Source organism: Psittacula echo, assembly GCF_963264785.1.
Source record: "Psittacula echo genome assembly, chromosome: 7".
Classification (NCBI taxonomy): Eukaryota; Metazoa; Chordata; class Aves; order Psittaciformes; family Psittacidae; genus Psittacula; species Psittacula echo.
Genome location: NC_137740.1, coordinates 12102633 through 12125594, shown reverse-complemented (window position 1 = coordinate 12125594; position 22962 = coordinate 12102633). Strand labels below are relative to the sequence as shown.

At 46.2% G+C, this 22962-nt stretch overlaps 1 protein-coding gene across 6 annotated transcripts in view; it reads left to right on the top strand.

Annotated features, from left to right (window-relative positions):
- Window positions 1–22962, top strand: part of DMAP1 (DNA methyltransferase 1 associated protein 1) — a 38074-nt gene that overhangs the window by 2393 nt on the left and 12719 nt on the right. For 2 of the 6 annotated variants that reach the window (XM_080622725.1, XM_080622726.1), the window contains 8 exons: window positions 1107–3210; window positions 4004–4161; window positions 7376–7467; window positions 8071–8266; window positions 12558–12716; window positions 13675–13842; window positions 14870–15055; window positions 17968–18039. In XM_080622725.1, the coding sequence (XP_080478851.1) occupies window positions 4060–4161; window positions 7376–7467; window positions 8071–8266; window positions 12558–12716; window positions 13675–13842; window positions 14870–15055; window positions 17968–18039 (975 nt within the window). In that variant the 5' untranslated portion in view covers window positions 1107–3210; window positions 4004–4059. Of the gene's footprint in view, window positions 1–9; window positions 198–1106; window positions 3215–4003; window positions 4162–7375; window positions 7468–8070; window positions 8267–12557; window positions 12717–13674; window positions 13843–14869; window positions 15056–17967; window positions 18040–22962 lie in introns of all 6 variants that reach the window. The other 4 variants (XM_080622724.1, XM_080622728.1, XM_080622729.1 and 1 more) reach the window with 4 other exon arrangements.

The window sequence follows — 22962 nt, the reverse complement described above, 5'->3', positions numbered from 1 at the left end:
GGTCCATAGGGACAACATGAAGGTGGGATGCGGCCTGGGTGCTCCAAGGTGGGAGGGATGCTTCGGTGGTGCTTGGAGGGCTGGACACAGACCTTTCCTCACCACAACACAAGGTGGGATCTTGGCTCTCTGTGGCCAAGGTGTCCCTGCTGAAGGATGCTCCCAGGGCTGGTGTCCCCATTCCTGATGGGGCAGTGGTAAGTGTCTGATCCCTGCCATAAAGGGAAGGTCCAGCAACCTGCCTCCGCTGCTTGGGGTGGGCCAGGCGCCGTGATAACGGGGCTGTGGCTGTCACCGCACCTTTAGGAAACATTTGGCTTCAGGCACCTGAACCCATGGGGAAGTGATAACTCCCTGGCTCGCTCGCCCTGCCTGGACCCACACCTGCTGCTATTGTGCCTTAGTCACACACCGAGAGTTTTTCCACTGCTGGGCCCCAGATAACCTCCTCCCGCTCCACTGGCCGCAGTGTTTGCATTTGTCCTCCTCCGCTGGTGCCAGGCTGGGAGACAGTCACGCCTTGAGCCCTGGGCTGGAGGCATGCACACCTCTGGCCTGGAGCCACCTTTGGCTATGCCTGGCAGCTGTGGCATGGGCAAAGGGCATGAGGTGCATCCTTCCCTGGGGTGGCAGGGGCCAGCGCTGCCATCCTGCCATGGCTGCATGTGGAACGACATCCCTCCCTGAGCTGCTGAGCAGCAGTGGGATCACCCAGGTTTGGTACCCTGTGCCCGCAGGATGGCAGGAGGTGGGTGATGGGTTGCAGGACAACAATGCTGGCTGTTGCCGTCCCCTTACCTGGGATGCAAAGGACTGGGCTTCCCAGCACTGCTGGCTTTCCCTGACCTGCTGCATTCCCTGGGTTCTCCCTGTGCTCTGTCAAGGCAGGACCCCAGTTCTCTGGGGAGCTGATAGGCCATGGCATGTGTCCTCATGCAGGACTCTCTGACCAGAGCCTCCAGCTGTGCCCCTTCGTTCCTTAAAGGTTGTGCAAACAGCCACTGCTGCCCAGAAACAACATCTCTGTGTCCCCTTGAAGGCAGTGTTAATTGCTCCACTGCTGCTCAGGTTAGCAGAAGCACCCAGCTCATGTGTTTCACTTGCAGGTCCACACAGCTCCTGGTAGGACACAGCCCTGAGGTGACACCCATGCTCACAGAGCTGTGGGGTAGGTGGGCTGTGGATAACATAACCCAGCTGCCCACCACCTCCACCTTTCATGAGGTTAAAAAGCTGCTACCCTGTGGAAAGGAGCTCAGACATGCTGTGGGCTTCGTCTGCTGAACAGGAGTGAGCTGATCACTCTGCAGGGCACGGGCTGAGTCTTGCTGGGATTGTGGTTGAAGCTTGGCTTGAGCAGGTCAGGCCTAGAAGTGGGAGACACAATCAAACCCCAAGGACACTGAATGACCACTCATCTCTGGATTTTGTTCTGGGACTTACTGTGTTTTCTACAAGTGCTGTTTAAAGACATGAATGGACTGCGAACGACCTGCCAGCGAGGGGCAAATGGAAGGTCCTTGTTCCCTGGTATCACAGTATCACAGTATGCTAGAGATTGAAAGGGACCTCAAAAGATCATCTAGTCCAATCCTCCTGCCAGAGCAGGAACACCTAGATAAGGTTACACAGGAATGTGTCCAGGTGGGTTTTGAATGTCTCCAGAGAAGGAGACTCCACAACCCCCCTTGAGCAGCCAGTTCCAGTGTTCCGTCACCCTCACTGAGAAGAAGTTTTGGTCTTACAAAGCTCTCCATGGAGCTGCAGTGCTGGGTGTTCCAGGCAGGGATGAGACTGCAAAGGTGAAGGGAGGCAGGTTGGGAAAATCCTATCCTGCTTCCCTCTGCAGACGCACTTTGTAGGGCATCACTTTGTAGGAACTCCACCTCCAAGCCAGCAATCAAAAGAGAGGAAAGAAAGATGTTGGAAATCGTTACAAATGGCCACATGTACTGATGGGGGGAAGACCTGTGTGGACATGGCAGAGCTGAGAGCAAATGGACAAGACAGGAGAAACCCTGGATAAACTTTGTCCTTGTGGGAGAAAGGATCATGATTCTTAAAGCCATCCCTGGCAGCATGGAAGGGGATAGAAAAGGGGTTAGATGATTCCCGGGGACAACAGATGACACTCTTGTGTTCCTGTTGGGGCACAATGGCACTGGCTTGTCCCTGCTACAGATGTGATGTGACAGTCCCTGTGGGAAGGGATCACCAGTGGGGTGGGAATGGCAGCAAGTCCAGCACAGCCTGGCTGGCGTTGAGGGGCTGTGTGCTGGAATCACCCCAGCACAGTGCAGTTCAGCTCATCTGTGGGCTACTGCACAGAAGAGGTCCCCCCAGGGCCACCCCTCTCCTGGGCTATTCCAGAGGGCTGGCAGTAGATCTCTCTGCCCCATGCTGAAACCTTTTGCTTTGGACAAACCTCTGCCAGGCAATCTTGTGCCTGCTGCAATGCAATGGGATTTCTTCAAGTCCCTCCTGGCCCCACTCTGCTGTTCCTTTCCCATTCCTCCCTCTCTTCCCTCCCATAGGGAAGAGGAAACAGGATAGTCCTATTGAATCATATTAATAAAACTTTTGCTCCTAGCTGCCACAGCCTCAGGTAAGTGCTGCAGCTCTGGAGCCCTTCGGGATGGTTTTCTTGCCCCTGCCCTGCCCCACAGCCTCGGTGTGCCTGCCCAAAGCAGAACCCAGTCACCCATCACCACGGCCCCGGGGAAGCAGGCACCGTTGGCTTGTTCCCTCCGGCAGCTGGAGACAACTCCCCGGAGGCTCCGCACGTCCCGCAGGCCTCAGCTCCCGCATAAAGATCGGGCTGAGGTGGGGAGCGGCCCCGGACCCAGGTGCGAGACAGTGGTCAGCGCCGGGCCGCGCACGGCTGTGCTGCCACCTCCTGGCGCAGGAGCGAGTCCGGCCTACGCCGACCTTCCCGCCCCGACCGGGCAAGGACGTAGGTCGGCCCCGAGCAGGTCCGGGCGCTGCCACCGAGCAGCGGGGGAGGCGGCTGCAGGCCCGGGACACCCCCGATCTGCTGGGAGCGGGGCGCGAACCCGCAAGCCTTGCCCCTCACACCCTGCTCCTCCAGCCCAGCGGTGGGGCGTCCAAAGGGTTCCGGGCACTTCCGGCGCCTCTTGGCGGGAGCGGAAGCGGCGCTGCCCGGGCCGCTGTGCCGGTCGCACCGTCCCGGTGGCTGCGGATCCGGCGCCGGTGGGTGAGCGCGGGAGTGGGTTTGCTCGTGGCTGCGGCGGCCCCGCGGCCCAGCCTCGTCCCGTACGCCCGTCTGTGGGTTTCCCGGGACCTCGCCGCTGCGCTCCGGGCTGCGGGCGCGGCGCGTCTGGTCCCCGGGACCGGCCGGGTACAAGGCCCCGTTGTTGGGCCTGGCGGGGGATGGGGAGGCGGCTGAGGGGGGTGTGTGTGTATGTGGATATACGTGTGTGTGTGTATGTATATATATGCGTGCGTATATGTGTATATGTGCGTGTATGTGTATCTATGTGTGTATGTATGTATATATATGTGTATATATCAGGATTTCTAGGAAAGTGATGGAATCACGATCCTTGAAAGCGTTAAAAAACCGTGTAGATGAGGCCCTTAGTGACATAGGTTAGTGATGGACTTGGCAGTGCTGGAATAATGGTTATACTTGATGGTTTTAAAGGTCTTTTCCAACTTATATGATCATAGAATCATATAATGGTTTGAGTGGGAAGGGACCTTTTATAACAGTTATCTAGTTTCCAACCCCCTGCCATGGGCAGGGATGCTTTCCACTAGACTGAGTTGCTCCAAGGCCCGTCCAACCTGGCCTTGAGCACTGCCAGGGATGGGGCATCCACAGCTTCTCTGGGCAACATGTTGTATGTATGTATATGCATGTATGTATGTATGTGTATGCTGTGTGTTATATGTATGCACATATATACATGTTGGTGCATGTACGGGACAGTTCTCATGAGAGGTGCGTGTTAACCCTGGTGCCCTGGTTTACCCTCCCCAGAGCCGGAGGGGAACGGACAGGACGGCGGCAGAGAAGGCCACTGAGCAGCAGGAGAGATGGCGACGGGTGCAGATGTGCGGGACATCCTGGAGCTGGGTGGTGTGGAATCGGAGAACACGGGCACCATCAACAAAAAGGATATCATCAACTCAGATAAGGTGAACTGTGAGGCCCTAAGGGGCTGCTGCTTGTTTTCTTGGCACTGACTGATGGTGCATGTGGTGTCTGGGGCAGATATTGGAAAAAAGATGGAATAAAGCATGTTCCTACCAGAGCCTGTTTAATTCCAGGCTTCCTAGGAATATCTGGAAATGCCTGGAGGGCCCAGTTCCTGGTGTTCTTAGTTAAACTGCACTGTGGCACTTGGGGCGGTATTTAAGCTGGAGCTGTGTAAGTGGTGTCCTGGTGAGCTGGGCCTGGCCCGAGGGCATTTTCAGCTGTCTTGAAAATCCCTATTTTGTGGAGTGAGAAGTGTGTTTACTATTTAGCCCACAAGCAGATGGAAATAATATAACACAGGCCTGTTTTAGAAGGAAAAAAACTTGTCTGACTTGATTGAATGGTAAATGTCTTCAAACCATGGGAGCAGTCCTTCCGCAGGGAAGGTGTATGGCTGGGGTTTGGGAGAACTGGGACATGTTGCCTTTAGGAATGTGTGCAAGTCACTAAGCTCTGTTAAGGATATATGACTTCACATGCTGTGTTCTGTGTGGTAATATGCCACGTTATGTTGTTGCCTTCTGTATTTTAAATTTGGGCAAAATCTTGGCTTGCAAGGTGTCAATGAGTAGTTACGAGATGTGGAAGTGCTTGGAAACGATTTTGGGGAGATAAAATCCCCAGGAACTCTGGTACAGAGATGGTATGATTTGTATTTGTTTGTGAAAAAACCCAAACTAAACATGTGCAGTCACTCCATCCCTGAAAGTACTTCCTGACTGTCTTTGTCTCTGCTGAAACGTTTGTCTCTGAAGAGAAGCACAGTGATTTCATGAGTCCCTTACTGGGGCTAGGACACAGTATAATTGCTGTAATGGAAAACTGATGAGTTTCAGTAATTTAGAGGCGGAAATGTTAAAATTGCCAGTTATCAGCTGAGTTGGTGAATAGTGTGTCCAGTGTGTGGCTGGATTCAGCCTGTGATGTTGTGCCAGTGAGGGTTCAGAGTTGTAAGTTCTTTGATTTAGATGTGTTTTTCTGTTAGCTAGCAGATTGTTGGGAGAGTACTGATGGCTGCCTGTCTCTCTTTTGGAGCAGACAGTAAGAGGGACTTCTCACATTTACTGTAATGGAAAGAGAGAGGAAGGAGAGGCACAGTGAGAGGCTTCTGGAGGAGTGCAGGAGGCCGCTTGCGGCTGTGGGTGAAACATTCGGAATTTCAGCACAGAAACTAAATCAAACCAAAGGTATAAGACATTATTGCGTGGAGAGAGCAAAATTGCTAGTAACAGTGCAGCACTTGCTCAGGAAATAGATCTGTTCTCACTTAGAAAAGAAACAGATTGATGTCTTTAAATCACAAGAGAACCATGAAGTACTTCCCAGTCCATTAGTGACTGAGAATGTTAAAATAAAAATTACTGGGCATAAAAACATTTAAATCAGCAGGACCAAGTAATTTGTTCTCTACTCCTAAAAGAGCTGTCTGAGCTGATCTCTGGCCTGCTAATATTAACTACTAATAAATCTGGGAACTTTGGGGGAATTCCAGAAGCCTGTGTTCAAACAGGGTGTGTGGTGACCCATGTGTAACTGCCTCTGTTGGCCTTACATCGCTCCTGGGCAGTGATGGACATGCTAGGAGAAAGGTGTTTGATTAGGAGTGAAAAGGTGCCGATACAGTAAATGTCTGTCATGATGTTTTATGGAAAGTGGTTGTAGTCCAAGCTGATAGGTTATTATTTTTTAATGGGATTTTGAATTTGCCTAATAAAGGTGACTGTATGGATTTAATACAGTGTTGGTTTTACTATTACAAAGTATTCTGATTTAAAAGTTGGTAGTGATGTGATAAACAGGTACTTAAAAGTAGTGATGTGGCTAGTAGTTACGAAGATGGTACAGTTAGACCGGATGCTCTGGAATACTCAGTAAATTCATCCATGTATATCAAGTGTACATTGTTAACGTGACTGCTACTGTATCTACCTGAATCTAAACTCGGTTACTTTATAAACTTGTATATGTGATATCAGGTGGACTATGTCTTAGAAACCATTAGTTCTGACAAGGTTTTAGGGGCCAGACTGAGTTTTCTCCACTGAATTTCTTCATACTAGGAATTACATAAAAATGAATATAATTCTTTGCTGTATAAATGGGAGTGTAGAGGTGGGGATGGGGGTTTACTTTTGTAGGGGATACTGGTAGTTTTGACATGGGGCTACTGCAAGGGTTTGGTCTCAACTGGTAAAACTGAAGTTGCTGCAGAACAAAGTGACCAAAAAACTAAAAGAAGGTGGGAAGACATTTCTTACTATCTTCTGTAAAAGGTAGAAAATCACTTAGTTAAATGCATATCTTCCTAATAGCTGTGTTTTGGCTTTAGTCTGATAATAATGTTGATAATACACCAGTGTTTTAGTTGCTATGTAATGCTTACCCTAAGTCAAGGACTTTTCAGTTTCTCATGCTCCCCAGTGAGCACAAGCTGCTAGGAGGGAGCAGAGACAGGACACCTGACCCAAACTAGCCAGAGGGGTATTCCATACTCTAGAACGTCATGCTCAGTACAGGAACTGGGGGGAGTTGGCCAGGAGGGGCTGTTCACTGCTTGTGAGTGGGCTGGACATCAGTCAGCAGGTGGTGAGAAATCATATTGTGCATCACTGTTTGGTTTTGGCTTTAGTTTTTTTTACTCTCTCTCTTTCTCTCTCTCTTATATTTCCCTTTTCATTATTGTTACTAGTATTCTATTATACTTCGATTATTAAACTGTTCTTATTTCTACCTACGGGTTTTACTTTTTTTCTTGATTCTTCTCCCCATCCCACTGTGTGTGGGAGCGAGTGAGCAACTGTGTGGTACTTATTTGCCAGCTGGGGTTAAACCACGACAATGCATTAATACCTTCATGTGAGGATAATGCTCACCCAGTAAAAAAAAGCTCAGTGTACCATCCCCTGAAAACTACAGCCAGGTGTTCAACTTGGAATTTAAGCGTATGTTGTCAGAAACAAGTGTCTGAGTGCTGGTGAGTGCTGTCACTGAAAATGGGCATGTTTTCACTGTCAGTGTCTTCCACCAGAAAGAAATTCAAGGTGTCTAAAACCACATAAAAATGAAAACCACCACAGGGTACCAGGTTATGTAGTTTAATGTTCCCTCAGGGATTGCTGCTTCTGAATCTATAATGCAATTCTTTTGTTTCAGAAAAAATCCAAGAAATCTTCAGAGACATTGACGTTTAAGAGGCCGGAAGGAATGCACAGAGAAGTTTATGCACTCCTCTACTCTGACAAAAAGTAAGAGCTTATGGTCATCTGGGTAGGTTGTGGTGTAGCCTGGGCTTTTGGAAGCAGGGCAGCATCCTATTGAAACCATAGGCAGTCTTGCTTCTCACATTGATTCACCGTTGTGCTTGGCCCATGCTTGTGCCCTTCCCTCTTAGTCATGAATAGTGCCTGTCTTCTCTCTTCTAAGTCTGAGGGGTTTGCTCTGTGTAGGAGATGAATTGGGTGAAGGCACAATAGTTTAGAGCAGACAAGGCAGTATTCTTACCCTTCTCTGTCTAATTCTCTTTTATTTGCAACTGGGAGTAGCACCTGCTTTTATTTCTGCAGAAAGAGTTCTGCTGCAGCCTGTATTTAGCTTGTATGATTGAACCCTTGCCTTAGAGGTCTCTTGCATAGTTTGATGGATCCGTCCAAATCCATCCAGGCAGTGTATTCTGTCCACTGATGCTGGAAGCATTGCAGTCTGGGAGGTGCAAAACCTGAATGAAGCTTAAACTCAGGTTTTCCCCACCCTAAACATTTTGGTGGCAGATCCCACTGAGTCTGCAATCTCTCTGAGTTTGTCGTGGGCTGCTGCTTGCCTTTGTCAGCCAGTGCTTTTCTCCACCACAGGGATGCACCTCCACTGCTGCCAAGTGACACAACTCAGGGTTATCGAACAGTCAAAGCAAAACTGGGATCCAAGAAAGTCCGGCCATGGAAGTGGATGCCTTTCACCAACCCAGCAAGGAAAGATGGAGCCATGTTCTACCACTGGAGGAGAGCAGCAGAGGAAGGAAAGGACTACCCTTTTGCCAGGTTCAATAAAGTAAGTGGGAGCACTTTCGAGCAAAAGCATATGAATAGCAGCTGGAAAATACCCTTTTGTCAGCTTCTTGAATGTCCAGACAGGAAGTTGGTCCTTTCAACAAGTGGAGGCTGAGTTACATTTGGCAATTTTAAATTGCAGAATGGCCTTACAGCCACATGACCACAGACTATGATGTCTCCTAATCATTCAAGCTATGTGGGATCAGTATGTGGTCAGAGCTTGCTAAGAGTCCCCTGTGTTTCAGGTGCTGCTTACCAAATCTTGTTATTGATTTGGTAAGGAGGCAGTCTACCATGTAATTCCGTTCCTAACCGACATCCTTCCCCTGATTACAGGCTCTGGGTAGTAAAAGATACTCTATTCTGAGACAGACATTAAAGTCGTAAGTCTTGTTATTTTGCCCAGTGTGAAAAAAATCGCTAGAGCTTTGTGGCAAAAAAGCTGGCTTGCAGCCTCTTGGCCAGATTCCAGCAAAGATACTGAATGACATTGTGTTCCCTCTGAAATTGCTCCTGTGGTATCAGTGTGGTGCAGTACCTTGTTCTTTGCGTCTCACATTAAATTGTCACAATGTGTTGTTGTAATCTCCCACTGTCTTTTGTCCCAGATGTATCTGCTTTGAGTGGCTGGGGCTTTCATGTGTATGCACAAAGAAAACTACATCAAGATTTATACTTCAAAGGCAGGGCCTCCAAAGTTAGGAAGTAGCAGAGTTAGGGTGCCTTCATAACATAATTTAATTCCCTTCATGATGCAAATCTGAAGGGGGATAAAAAAAGTGTGTGCTAACATGGTTTTCACAAAAGCTCTACTTGGCATATGCAACATTTGAAGTTTGTAACCCACAGAGCATCAGTTCTGTCAAAGCCTGGCTTCCTGCAGAGTTAAGTGGTTGATTAACCTTGTGTGTTAGAAGGCTTAAGCTCTGACCGATGCTTTTTCTCTTGCTGGGATGTTGGTAAGAGCCTTGTGTTGTATCTCTTCTCTAGGGTGTCTATGGTAGAAGTCTGAAGCATGACTCAGTCAAGGCACCTGCCTGGCTTTCTGAGGGAAACTTTGGGGGTGTAATTGTCTCTAAGACTCTACTGCTGTAACTGCTTTTGGCTGAGTTCAGCTGAGTTTGTCAGAGGGGGCCACACATGGGTTGTAATTATATGATTCTTGTTTCCTTAACTTTATCATGTACTGTGAATTGACAGACAGAAGAGCCTTCAGCAAGGCTGCAACCTGTAGATTAGTGGTACAGACCTCTGCCATCTGCATGTGCCCGATCGCATAATATTGGGAGCAAGTTGTTACCCTTGTGGATCCGTGGTTAAGAGGGTAGAAGGCACTCATGAGAAGTTTTGCGGATATTTGCTATGTCAGAGGAATTTTATTTACCTTTCTAAACTCTTCTGTGGGTTCCTTCTCACATACTTGATACTTCTGCCCGAATTTCTTACTCCCCTTGGCATAAGCCATTTTCCCGTGTAGTCTGTCCTACTGGTCCCTCAAGCTTTGCCTTTTCTCTGTGCTTCCAGTTTCCAAACCAAATCCCTGCTGTTCATTGTGAGATCCAAAATGTAAACTTAGGTTTCACAGAGTACACTAAGCCTTGATCCAGGGTGTGAAATTGGAATATAAAAACAGCTTCATTGATGCCAGAGCAAAGGCCTCTCTCAGCTGATACTCTCTTTCTGGCTACCATTAGTAAAGGCTTAGAGAAAGAGGATGAGAATGGGGTTTCTGTTTTTTCCTAGTTTCTGGTGGTCATTGGTTTAAGGATTTCTTAACTTGGAATTTGTGTTCAATAGTTCTCCCTAGGTTCTGGGCAGAAAGCTGCTCTGTGAATACCCCGTGGTAACTTCAGGTTAACTTTGCATGGTGTGCAGAGATATTGCTTCTGTTCATTTTAAACTGCTGCCTTGAGGTTTCATTTGGTGCCTCTGAGATCTTGTGTTACAGGACATAATAAATTGTCCTCGCTGTGCACTGTTTTCTCTGTAATGTGACATATATCTGCCCTTCTGTGCCCTGTCTCACCCTGTTCTCAAATACCCTTTCTTTTGAAATGGGTGGACTAGGAATGAGTGTTTCACTTAGGGCAGCATAGCGGGTTGTACATTGGCCGTGTTTCTCTTTGTTTCCCTGATCATTTTTACTATTCAGTTTGTCTTTTCAGCACTGCAGGGCATTGTGCTGATGCTTTCTCAGAACTGTCTCATGGCTCCAGGATTTTTCCTGAGCAGTTTCAGCTAATTTAATGCCCATCATTGTGTGAGTTTATAATGTGAAATATAGGACTGAGAAGAGTTTTCTGAGCCATTGAATCTTCCTCTTGGCTCTTTCAGGTCCGGCACCATCCATTCCCTTTCATAAACTGATCAAGTTACTTTTGAAAAGCACTTGGATTTTCTTGCCCCTGTGCTTCCTTGGGAAGCTGTTCCAGACTGTCTCTGCTCCGTTTCTTATTTCTAGGTTAAATTTTCCATGTTAAATTGGCATTTCCTTGCAAACCAATTTCTTTGTCCTTGTTTCAGTTGTTCTTTTCTTCCTGTGGGTATTCCTTTCGTTCCCTCTGGCATACTTGAAGCCTGCAGTCAGATTCCCTTTCAGGCTTCCTTTGCCAGACTCCTTTCTCTTCCAGTCTGCTGTTGGAAGACAAGCTCCCCACCCCATTACTCATCCTTGTTGCCCTGAAATGGGTACTTGTTCCCATTTCAGTTCATCTTTTCCAAAAAGGGGTCGGTAGAGTTGTGGTTGGCATTCCTACCAAGGTCTTGTGCAAGTGAAACCTTGCCAGCTTCTGCTGGAAATCCCTTTCTGGGGGTCATACTTGCATTTTCATGGCTACATTGCATTTGAACTTACAGTCATCTCATGTTTGGCTCAAACTTTCCATCTGATGAGTTCCCACATTCTCAGTTCTCATGACTGGGGCTGAGGAAGTGTTTTGGAAGTGTCTGTCTGCTCTTGTCCCATTCTCTCCTCTGATCAGGCACCTGCCACCTTCCCTCACATCCACTGCAGAACGCCCTGATAGCTCTTTGCATGTGTGTATGCTACTCTAGAAAATAATTCTGTTTTTCATGACGTACATAGGACATCCTTATGGTGTTTAGTCAGGCTTTTCTCCTGGTGGAAGTGGTACTGGAAGGTTGAGGTGCAGTGCCTCCCCAAGAGATATGCTTCAAATCTAAGCTTCTGTGTCTAAGTGATGGAAGAAAGGCAGTAGACCTGAAGAGGTTGTTATTGAAGGCTCAGAAATTCTCCTCAGAGCTGTATGGAGTTCATGAGGAGGACTTTTCTGGTGTAGGACTCAGGGGGCATAGTGTTATTGACACGTGTGCTGCTCACATGCACACAGTGTTTTCTGGTGGAAGCAGGACCTCCTCAGTCCGAGCACAGTTCCTCTGCAGGAGTGATGGGAGGGTGAAAGGGAGGAAAGCACAGGCTTGGTGGTACTTTTGCTTTACCATGTGCTAAAACTTCCCCTAATACAGTAAGTATTTTTATTGCTGCTTTAGTACTTGTGACTCTTGTGTTCTGGATAGAGGCCTTGCAAAGCAATTCCAGGGTTGGGGCAGTGGTGTGGGTTTGGCCTTTTAGACACCTGAGACACTTGTGAAAGCTGAACTGTGTTTTGGCCCTGTGGCTCTGCTGGAGAAAGGGTGGATGAGGAAAGGAGGGACAAAGTTGTTTGCCAAGTTTATGGCCCTCAGTTGTACAGTACCCAGCCTTTCAGATCTTCATGGCGTTGTCTGCACCAAACATGAAAGAAATGGGTTGTGTGTCAAAGCAGAAGGTGTTCTAAAGGCTAGGGACTACTGCTCCTTGCCTTTCCTGTTCTTCTTGTGTAAGTAAGCGTGCCCCAGACCAAGTAGAGTTGGCTGTCAAAGCAGTTTATGTCAAGGTGTTGGTGCTGCTATATGGGAGGAATGCAGAGAGGCCGGCTGAACCTTTGGTTCACTGTCATGTTAGCCTGATAAGTTTGAAACCTATAGTCAGGATGTGGGTTGCTGACCTCTCCTTATGTCAGCCACCTGAAATAGGTTTCAGCCTCCCAGGCAGTATTTCCTGATAGGCTTCCCAGAATGTTGTTTGTGGCCCTAAGATCACACATTGCTCCTTATCAAGTTCTCTGCCTGCTTGTCATGTTTCCTACCAGGGCCCATTGCTCAGGGTCCTGGCAGCCCTCTCCTGTTGGTGCCCTCCTCGTGTTCTTGGCTCAAATATCTCGGCCCTTACCAGCTGGCAGTGAGAAGAACTGCAAGAAAGCTACCATGTTTTAATTTTCTCTGCATAGGCAGTGCAGGTACCTGTCTACTCGGAGCAGGAATACCAGATGTATCTCCATGATGATGCGTGGACCAAAGCTGAGACAGACCACCTCTTTGATCTGGCTCGGCGTTTCGATCTGCGCTTCGTGGTGATTCACGACCGCTATGATCACCAGCAGTTCAAGGTGAGTCCCAGGGGCCAAGGTGCTGCTAGCAACCTGCTGTGATGGCACGTGCAGGGCTTGCTGCACTGCAAAGACCAAATTACCCTTTATATCAACTTAATTAGGGAGAAATAATGAATTATTGGCAGCAGGGAATATTGAATTTCCAGCACAGGGCATTGCTGCTTGCTTTGTTTGTAATTAAATCCACTGTGACTTGTGCTCATTCCCTGTTGTGTTTTATTAGAAAGTTAGAAGGTTTGCCCTGCCAGGAGAATAACTCATTGTTCCTGGAAGGTGAGGCAGCTCCGGAGATTGTTTAGCTGAGCAGGATAGGTGTCCTAGATTATAGGCTAGGTCCTGGGAGAAGGATCTGCTGGTGGTGCCCAGGGATTGTGATATTTCTTTGGTGCTGCTCCTGGCCTGGTGCATGTTTCTGTCATCTCTCCTGTGAAGCAGGGGCCATCAGTGGTCTGAAGATGCAGCACTGGTTTCATGGTCATAAATCTCCTGTAGTTGCTGGTTCCATGTCTGCTGGTGACAGGGGAGAATGTTGTGACTCCTACAGAACAGCTCCAAATGCTGGAACTTTGTGGTGCCCTCTGAAATGCTCATGTGGGGAGCCCGTAGCATAGTCAGATAACAAGAGGTTGCCCAGCTGAGCAGCCCAAACACCTTTGGTGCTTGGAGTGAGGGAACACAGCTTAGATTCCATGTATCAATGGGCAAAGAGTTGTGGCAGCTGACACCTTCTTGGTTATGGCTTGAATGGCCATTGTCTGGAGCAGTTGAGAGGACTGAGAAACTCTCCCTTCCATGTGGTTGTTCACTGGGACTGGCCAGGCTCCCTGCTGGTCTTTCTTCCAGGCACTATCTTTACCCTACCTGATGTCCTTCAGCCAGGGATCCTTGGCTGGCTACTGCACAAGGTTTTGCTTGGTTCTTCCATAATATTGTCCTCCTGTGATGTCTTCCACAGAAAAGGTCAGTGGAGGACCTGAAGGAACGATACTATCACATCTGTGCCAAGCTGGCTAATATTCGTGCGGCTCCAGGCACAGACCTGAAAATCCCAGTCTTTGATGCTGGCCATGAGAGGCGAAGGAAAGAACAACTGGAAAGGCTATACAATAGGACACCAGAGCAGGTAACTTGGGAAGGAGAGCATCTCTGCTCAAGAAAATTTATGTTAAGTTGAATCAGTAGGTAGATGAAATAGTATGGGAAAGGGAAAGAATGGGCAAGAAAGAAGCAACTTTGTTGTTGGGTTTGCGTCATTTTAAGGGATGCAAAAAGACGATAACTGAGAAATCTGACTATACAAGGGAGAGGGTTATGGTGAGGATGAGGGGTTATGGTCTCTGGCAACTGCCAACACCTTCTCTGTAACACTGTATTAGTTCTCTGAATAGAATTATTTTGCAGATCAATGTTCTTATGAATCCCTGAGTCCCATGGGAAGAGGATTACTTCCTTGGAGAGTAAAAATCTTACAGAAAGCATCAGAGATTGTGATTCTACATGTTTAGTTCTCCTGTTTGTTGAAGCCATGTAATGGTCCCATCAGAGTTAAGGAACTGTGTGTTCCTCAGAGGCTGGGGGAGAGTGTCTCTTTCTGTTAGCAGGTCTGTCTTAATGAGAGCTTCATATGTGTGACAACTCTGCTTCATAGAATCATAGAATAGTTAGGGTTGGAAAGGACCTTGAGATCGTCTAGTTCCAACCCCCCTGCCATGGGCATGCTTGTCCTTCCCATGTTGACAGGTGTGCTGATATTAGGCATATCTGCTGTAGGTTCTACATGGTAGGTCTGGGAGGGGGAGCCAGCTTTTCACAACACTCTATTTGCAACTACAGTGTATTTGAGCATTTTTACCCTTCTATCTGTGCTCTTGATCTCTCTGTCTGGCGATGAGATTAATCATTTATGGATGCTGCTGAAGTGTACATCTTGGATGTTGTGATACAGTACCTGCCAGTTTGTAGCCTGACATTACCATGGATGCAGGGGAAGGCTATGGAGCATGATGTGCTCTGCAAATCCAAGACATTAGGCAGGGGAACTTGGTAATTCTCAGGCTGGCCCAGAGCTGAGCTGTTATCGGTAGATGGCCCCCTTACCTTGCTGGGCCTCCTCTGCTGCTCTGATTGCCTTTACGTGTTCTGGTCTGCAGGTGGCAGAAGAAGAATACCTCATCCAGGAGCTCCGCAAAATCGAAACCAGGAAGAAAGAGAGAGAGAAGAGAACTCAAGACCTGCAGAAGCTCATCACAGCTGCTGACACCACCACTGAGCAGAGGCGCGCCGAGCGCAAGGCTCCCAAGAAGAAGCTGCCACAGAAGAAGGAGACAGAAAAGCCTGTAAACATTTCTCCTTTTCTCTCTTTTTTTTTTTTTTTTTTTTTGTCTTTTTTTCTTTCATTTTTTTTCCTCTTTTCCCCTTTTCCCTGCTTATGCTTTGGCTGGGCAACGTTTTCCTTCAGCAGCCCTACTGGGATCAAGCCCTCAGCTCTTCTAGGGGGAGTAGCTGCTGGCTGCCTTCTGGCAGATGCTTTTTTTGTTATGTCTTTTGAGGGCAGATTGGTCTAAGGCAGCCATTGTCAGAGTCCTCTGGTGTGCACTCTGTCTCCCATTTGAAAAATGCTGGTTTAAATCCTTTTTCCCCTTCCCTCTCTGAAAAATAGGATGAAATATTGCCAGCCATTCATGCCTCATGGCAGGGAGAAATATCTGTCTCCCTTGCTTTTCCCAAGTGTATTTTGGTACTGCTGTGGAGGGTTGTCCCATCAACCCATTGTCTTTCACCTGCCTTGTTTTTCTAGTCCATGTTTCCCTTTTCTTTCCCACTTCTGGGTCTCAGCAGTGTCTCCCAAGCTCAGTACATGCCCCTCTCCTGATCCTCAGCTGTGATCAGAGCAGCCTTGCTTTGGGACTCTTGTACTCTGGTAGCTATTGCTTCTTATTTCTCCTTAAGCTGAGCTAAAGTCTAAGGAGCCCAGAATATAGGTTTCAATTCACAATTGGTGTTGCCTCAGTTTCCATTTCCGGAAAGAGGACAGTGTGGACTGAACAAATTCAGCCCTTCAGTAGAAAAGGGCTGTTAAAAAATCTCAGATATTTCCAATGAGTCCATAGGAATTCCTGTCCCTCCATGTTGTGAACAGAGAGCACTTGTGTCATTGTCCTCTGAAAGGGTCTATGCATAGCGGGAAGGGAAGCAGAGAATACTAGACAGTTATTTTGATGAAGGGTGCCTAATGGACACCACTTCCTCAAAGCATTGTTTTGGTTCCCCCCTGCCCCTCAGTGTAATTAATATAATATCACTGGGCACCTTGTGCATTGAATTCCCTTCAGGGTTGATATGATAAAGCTCAGCCATGGCTGGTGTATACCCCTCTGAAGAAAGCAGCTTGGTAGTGGTGGTAATGAAGAAAGGGTGGTGATGGAGAATGAGGCTGGAAAGATGCTGAGGATGCCAAGGTGAGGGAGTCCAGCCCTAAATGCTGGCTGGTGCCTGTCTGCAGGCATATAGTGGATAGGAACACCAGGGTGGGCAGAGAAGCAGTTTCTGTTGTTGCACTAGCATCATTTCAACCATGACAGAGTCCATTAGGAGTCAATTACCAACTATAGCCGGGAAATGTTAGGAAAAAAATTGCATTTTAACTAAGAATTTGAATCGGGAGCTGCATCAGCATCATTTCAACAAAGGAAAATCATTTACCAAAGAGTCAATTGAGGTTGAAGCGTTTACAGCATGTACAGGCACGCAAGGCAGAAGAACCCATTTAATTGCTTATGCGCTGAGTGCAGTCAGAGATGTCTTGGCTAAGCCAACAATGCTGATTTACCCTCACTGCTTGTGTCAGGGTGTTCAGCAACAGGCTGGGGGGCAGAGTTCGGGGAGTCTGAAAGCCAGCCTTCATCCAAAGGAAGCAGAGAGGATTGTTTTTTGATTGCAGCTGCCTTTGCATCTCATAATCCAAGCAGGGAGGCTACAATCCTACCAAAGATCAAAGTGATCCCTACAAATTCATGAACCCTGCTGGTAGTTACAGAATACTTTTTCCACCTTGGTCGTGTCTAGAAGGCTCTTCCTGAAGCTTCTGTTTACGGGACTGACCAAGGATAACTGAAAAAGATCCTTAATGCCTGGCCACGCAGAGCAGTTTGCAAAGTGCCACCTCAAGACCAAGACACAGAGATAGCTGATAGAGATGTGAGAGTCATTGGCAGGGAACTTGAGGAATTGAGTCACTGTCCTTCAGCATCTTGTGTGATCTTCGGGCAGCCCTGGTTGTCTCAGTGCTGTCTGAAATGGACAAAGAGCCTCTCTGCAGAGAAATGTGGGAGCAGCAAGGCAAGCACTCTATCCAAAGAGATTGGGAGGTTTGAGGTGACTCTTCCTTTTGGAAAAGTGTGATTGAACATACGTTTTGCAAAGGCTGTGGCTATTCTTAGATTGAATCGTGAGTATCGCTGACCCATTCAGGGGACCCCACACTATTCAGTGCACAGGCCCCTGCAGACCAACTGCTTTAATCATTTAGAAGTTTTTTCACCTTGTGCTTTGCTCAGCAGCACAGATTTTTAAGGAATGTGGTTTATGTTTTTCTTCGTTTTGTTGAAATGCAGCTAAATGCTCTACTGTCTAGCAGCAGCAGCGTTAGAAGTTTGCTACCTTGTACTGCTATGCGTAAATGTTTAGTGGGGAATAAAGAAAAGTGTCTAACGAGTGAACAAATGGCAAAAGGTGTATGAACAGAAGGCCTCCCTGGAGAGGTGCAGTCCTTACATCCTCATTAGTGGGCTCATGTCTGTACAGATCAGAGGTTTCTCAGCTCGTTCCTTAGAGGACTTTCTGTCAAAAGGCAAGATTTGGGGAAGTCCTGAGCTGTTTTGATCAGTGAAATGGGCCTGAGTTAGATAAGGATGATATTGTGCAAATATGCATGAGTTAGTATAAAGAGTAGCATTTAAAATTTATGCTTGTGTTGGATGGGTTTGAGGTCTGTGTAGAGCAGTGCATTTAAACCAACCCAACGAAAATGCTTGAGCTTTCCAAAGATACCTTGGAGAATTTTTTCTCAGTGAATTCCTTGGGATTTTCCCACTGAATCCCATTGCTTGGGATTTTCCTCTTGCCTCAGCTCTGACATGTGGCCATGGCAGGTGCTTCTCTGTCATAGGAAACAATGTTTCCCCTACAGATAGTCTATATGAAATCTTGTGTTTCCTCCATCAACACATCCTGTTTCCATCTCTTTCAGGCTGTTCCTGAGACTGCTGGCATCAAGTTTCCTGACTTCAAATCTGCAGGTGTCACACTACGAAGCCAGAGGGTAGGCTGTTGTCCTGGTCCCTTGGGACCTTGGTTAATGTTTTTCAGTCTGCCTGTCTGTCTCCTCATCTGTTCTCCTTTTATAGCTACAGACAGTCAAGTTCTTGCCTCTAAAATAAGAAAGGAATTCCATAAATGTGGAGTCTCAGAAACCTGGAATGCAGGCTGTGAGGAAGCCAGCTCATTGCCTTGAAGGGGCACCTGAGCTTGCTGGTGTTTGTTACTGGTGTTCCTGCTCTGTGGTTAGACATTACAGACCCAAATGGAGCTGTCTAGTCTGAACAGAGCTCATAGCTAAATGTAATAAGCCTCATAGAGCACATGTGTTAATAGATGAGAGGTGCTTTTAAGAGCTGGATGTTCGAGTTGTGTCTAGAAAAAAAGAAGACACATGAACACAATTTTTGCCTTCCTGTTTCTATTATCTTCAGAAAATATTTTGGGAAAAAGCCCCTTTGTTCATTCTGCTGCAGAGATATCCCTGGGAAATAACTTTCTTGTTGTTTCATCAGTAAGATAAATGTAGATGCCTGTCTCTTAGCGACAGGGTTTGGGATACTGAGTATGTTAAACCTGCCTGGCTGGCTGAGTATTTTTAGAGGGGTTTTGATAGGCAAATCCTGTTTGCCCAGTATAAATGTTTATTTTTGCTATTTTTTAATTTCCCTAGCCAAATAAAATAATCCTTAGTTGCTTTATTGTAGCAAAGGTGGAGAAGTAGGTTCCTTGCCCAGCACACTCACTTGGCATAGTAATTTTCTAGGTTGCTTTTAAAGACTTTTATGGGGTGTACTTTTGATGTCAGAATAGTTTCAGATCTTGCTGGGAATGCCCTGGGGCTGTTATTAGGAATGTGTTTGGGATCATGCTGCTTCACCATACGGGTGCATATGCACATTAGAAGACATATGCCTCAGCAAGGTCCCTCCTGGGGGACCCCCTTAGTGTACAAGTGCCACCATCTGCAGGCTACCTGTTTGAGTGAGGGGCTACAGCCTTGAGGAAGTCAGAGGCAAGTGACATGAAAGACTGCAGTGCATGTGTTGAGATTTATGGAGACATGGCAAATACGTTCTCCTGCACTAAGATAAATAGAATAATTTATAGAGATTGCTTTGGGATTTAGAAAACTGATAAGTAGTGGTTGATCTTTTCTCCTATTTTTACCCCCTCTGGAAGAGAAGCTGAGCAAGGTTTGCCAAACACGCAATTCACATCCCAGCCATTTGTGAAAATGGGTGTTACATGCTTCTCTTCAATGCCCACAAAATGCAGTGATAAGCTGAGGCATGGCAGCCTGATTCAGCAACTTTCAGGCTGTGGTATCTAAGCTCCTGGGATGACCTAGAGCAACTCTCTATGCTCTGCTTGAAATTTTTAAGGGTATAAATGCTGTTATTAGAAGTACCAGTGGTTTGTGAATTGAAAAAGATTGCAAATCACTGATCCAGGTGAAAAAAACCAACACTTTGTTGCTTGGAAATGTGAAACCTGCCTCCAGCTCAGCAAAAGAATTCATTTGTCGCTTTTAGCCAGTCACCTGGCTTCCTTATTCAAGTCTTCCCTGTTCTTAAAACAGGAGCTAATAGACTCACTTTCTTCACATGTGGGTGATGGGGAGAATTAACCATATGAGGTCAGTATGGGCCTTTTGAATTGGTAAGAGGTGCTGAAGTGCTAAGTGGTATAGCTGGTAATCCATGCTAATCCAAATTATTTTGATGGTGGATTTATGTGTCAAACCCTCTACACACCAGTGGTATGGAATTGATAAAGGCAGGAGCTGACTAGGACTAAACAAGGAATTGGGATGCTGTGCTGGAAACTTGTACTCTGGCAACATCCAGCCTAAGTTGTTTTGCCCTGAGCACACTGGAAAATGATTTCCTAAAGGCTTTCGACATCCTGCCCTGCGGTAAGTTCTTTTGCCTGAGGACCTAAAGGGTTCCTCACCTAGAGGCTTCTATTGTCCTCCTTTATTTTGTACTTTACGCCTTCATAGTTAGGCAAAGTTGGATTTTGCACCGAGATCAGGGACTCAACCTCTGTCATGTGTGAAAAATGTACCATATCATCCCCAGGATATTAGCACTTAACTCTTTGATTAGAGATATTTTTTCCCTGAGGATTTACAATTAGGCTGAAAACGTGAGTTAAAATTAATTTATAGAAATAAGTCCTTGAAGAAAAGGACTGTATTCAACTGCATTCTGTATTCAACTTGATTTGTTCCCAGTAGTTTTCATAACAATAGCACAGGCTTTTCAAATTCTCCCTGTTGTTAAAGCTTACAAAATCTTATGCATAGTCTGAATTTGAAGATCTTTCCCTCTGCCCTCCAGGATTAATAGCCATTTAGGGCTATTATTCTTCATAACTGAAAGTTTCTCCTTCAGCAGATGCTGAAGAGTAATCTTCTCCAGTGAGTTCAGTTTGACAAGCTGCCTTCTATCACAATGGCTTCAGTCTCCCGTTGTTCTCCATGGGACTGTGGCCACAGGCAAAGAAGGGCACAGCCCCTGTGCCCTTGCTCTGCATGGGATTTCCCCTCTGCCTCCTGACAGCACAGACTGCAAGTTTCTCTAAGGCAGTAAGAAGCTGGGCAATATGAAAAGCTCTGTCTTAATTCAAGACAGTGCATTGTCTTGGTGCTACTGAGAGCAGGAGACAGTAGTAGATGTTTAGGAAGGGGGTAAGCCTTTCATGAGTTTCTTCAAAAGGAATTTTAGACCTTTGCCTTTGCTGTTAGTAAAACTTATGAAAATAACAGCAGAAATATATTATTAATCCTAAGCGTTACTTCTGGAAAACTTCCTGTTATACCAGATCTGCTCAGCTGGGAGGGCAGACAGCCAAAAAGCCAGAGGAAATGAGAGATGGGTAGGGAATTTGAACAGGGAAAGGAGAGGAAGAGACTAAAGAGAAAGCAGAGAGCTATGAGGAAGCAAAGCTTAGCTGAGCATCTGCCTGAAGGAAAGGAAAATGGCAGCTGTTGAACTTGAATGTTTTCCAGGACCCAGACAAACCAACAATAACCACATGTTTGTGATCTAGGTATGGTGTTGCTTTTGTAGGGCAGAACTGAGTTTGTTTTGAATTCACCACAGTGTTCCTGTACCTTGCCATGTTCAGCTTTCTTTTAAGTTTAACCTTTGACTTCGTTGTGTTGGCTTTGGCATACTTAACATCCGTGTATTTTAAGTTTCTCATCTTCTCTCTGTCTTATATGGAAATTTTAAGTTATGATTCTGTTAAAGCTGTTTATTGCTGCAGCAGTGCTTTTAAGAAGATGATGGATGGAAAAGGGTGGATCTTTGTCTCCACTCCTGAACGTTGAGGTGTATGTCTGTGTCCTTGCTCTGTTGTCATGGGTTTGGAAACAAAAGAACTGGAAGAGAATCGATTGAGTGATGTCTCATCTGGAAACAAAACAAAACTCCAGGGTGAAAAGGAGTTTGTAGAGATCTCAGTCTACAGAAAGGACTAAGGGATGCTCCAGTTTAGTCATTCCAAGCTGGACATCTCCCCTCAAAAAAGGCTTCCAGGCAGCAGCCTGATTCCATCAGCTAACTGGGATCTTGTAGACAATTTGCCAGTCAGACCAATTAGAAAAGTAGAGGAAGGAAAATTACAAGTACAGCTTTAGTACCCATTGATTCAAATATTCACACTCACCAGCTTTTAAATATTTACTAGCCTGCTGAGCATTTTTTAGCACTGATTTATGAGTAAGAATTTACTGTGGTTGTTGGGGGGATGCATGTGTGTGAGTTCTTTTCTATGTTTTTCTTTCTTGAAGTGGGAACTGAGTGCTTACTGCAGCACCAAGGTGAATGATATTTCTAGAGGAAGATGGGGTTGTATGTATGTGTTTAGACATGTTTATTCTTCACATTTGATCTGACCCACAATTAAATGGCCAAGCACGCCGACTGTTTACTCTGCGTTGGAGGCTGTTGGCTCTGTTCCTTCCCTGTCATTAGTGCAAATCAGACCTCATCGGCTCTGACCATGTGAAACATCTGTCTGTCCTCCTGTGATCGATACTGTTCCTTCAGAGGTTCAGCTTTGGAAGCAGTTCCATAAAATATCAGTTATTTTTATTTGGATTTGATAAACTTAATTACTTGGAGCAATTAATTATTTATTTGTTTTGTATTGATTGCACTCCAAGGCATCCTGGCATCAATCTGATGGAGATCAGCACACCCTTATTAGGTAGGAAAGTTTATGTTTCAGATCTGAACATCCCATGGATTAGTTGGCTGAGATGTGCCCATTGCTTCTGCTAGCAATTTTTCATTAGCAACGTTGTATGTTTTGCACTCTGCAAGGGAGTGGAAGAGAGTAATTTCCATGGGGAGCCCAACAGCGGTGTGGAAGGAAACTAGTAGTCTCATTTCTGTGAATAGAAGTTATGAACAAATGATGCAGGCTGGATTGAATTCATGTTGTGGCATTGCCATCCATTTGTTGTATAACATGCCCTTTAATTAGGGCCAAGAGAGTGCTGGTGCATTTCCTAATCAAACTCCTGATTGTAGAAAGTGAAATAAGATGAAAACATTGGAGTATTTATTTTAAAAGAGAACAGCACAGGATACAAAATCTTGAATGAACTAGAGAAGGTGAATCCAACACTTCTCTTCCACTGTTCTCATTCTCAGCTAAACTGAAAGGCAGTTCATGTTAAATTGCTGAAAGAAAATTCATGCATCAAGTTTTTTTGTGGAGTTCTTTGGTGTGGGATTGCATCTGGACGAAAGCCTTTATCAGGCTCTTGGGTATAAAGACAGCACTCTGGATACAGTGATGAAGTCTTTTAAAGTTGTCATTCTGGAAAGGACACTCTGTGCTGCTGCTTCTTTTGAACCATCAGGTACCAGTGTCTGTGCAGTACAAGGCCACAGGGACCTTTTGTCTA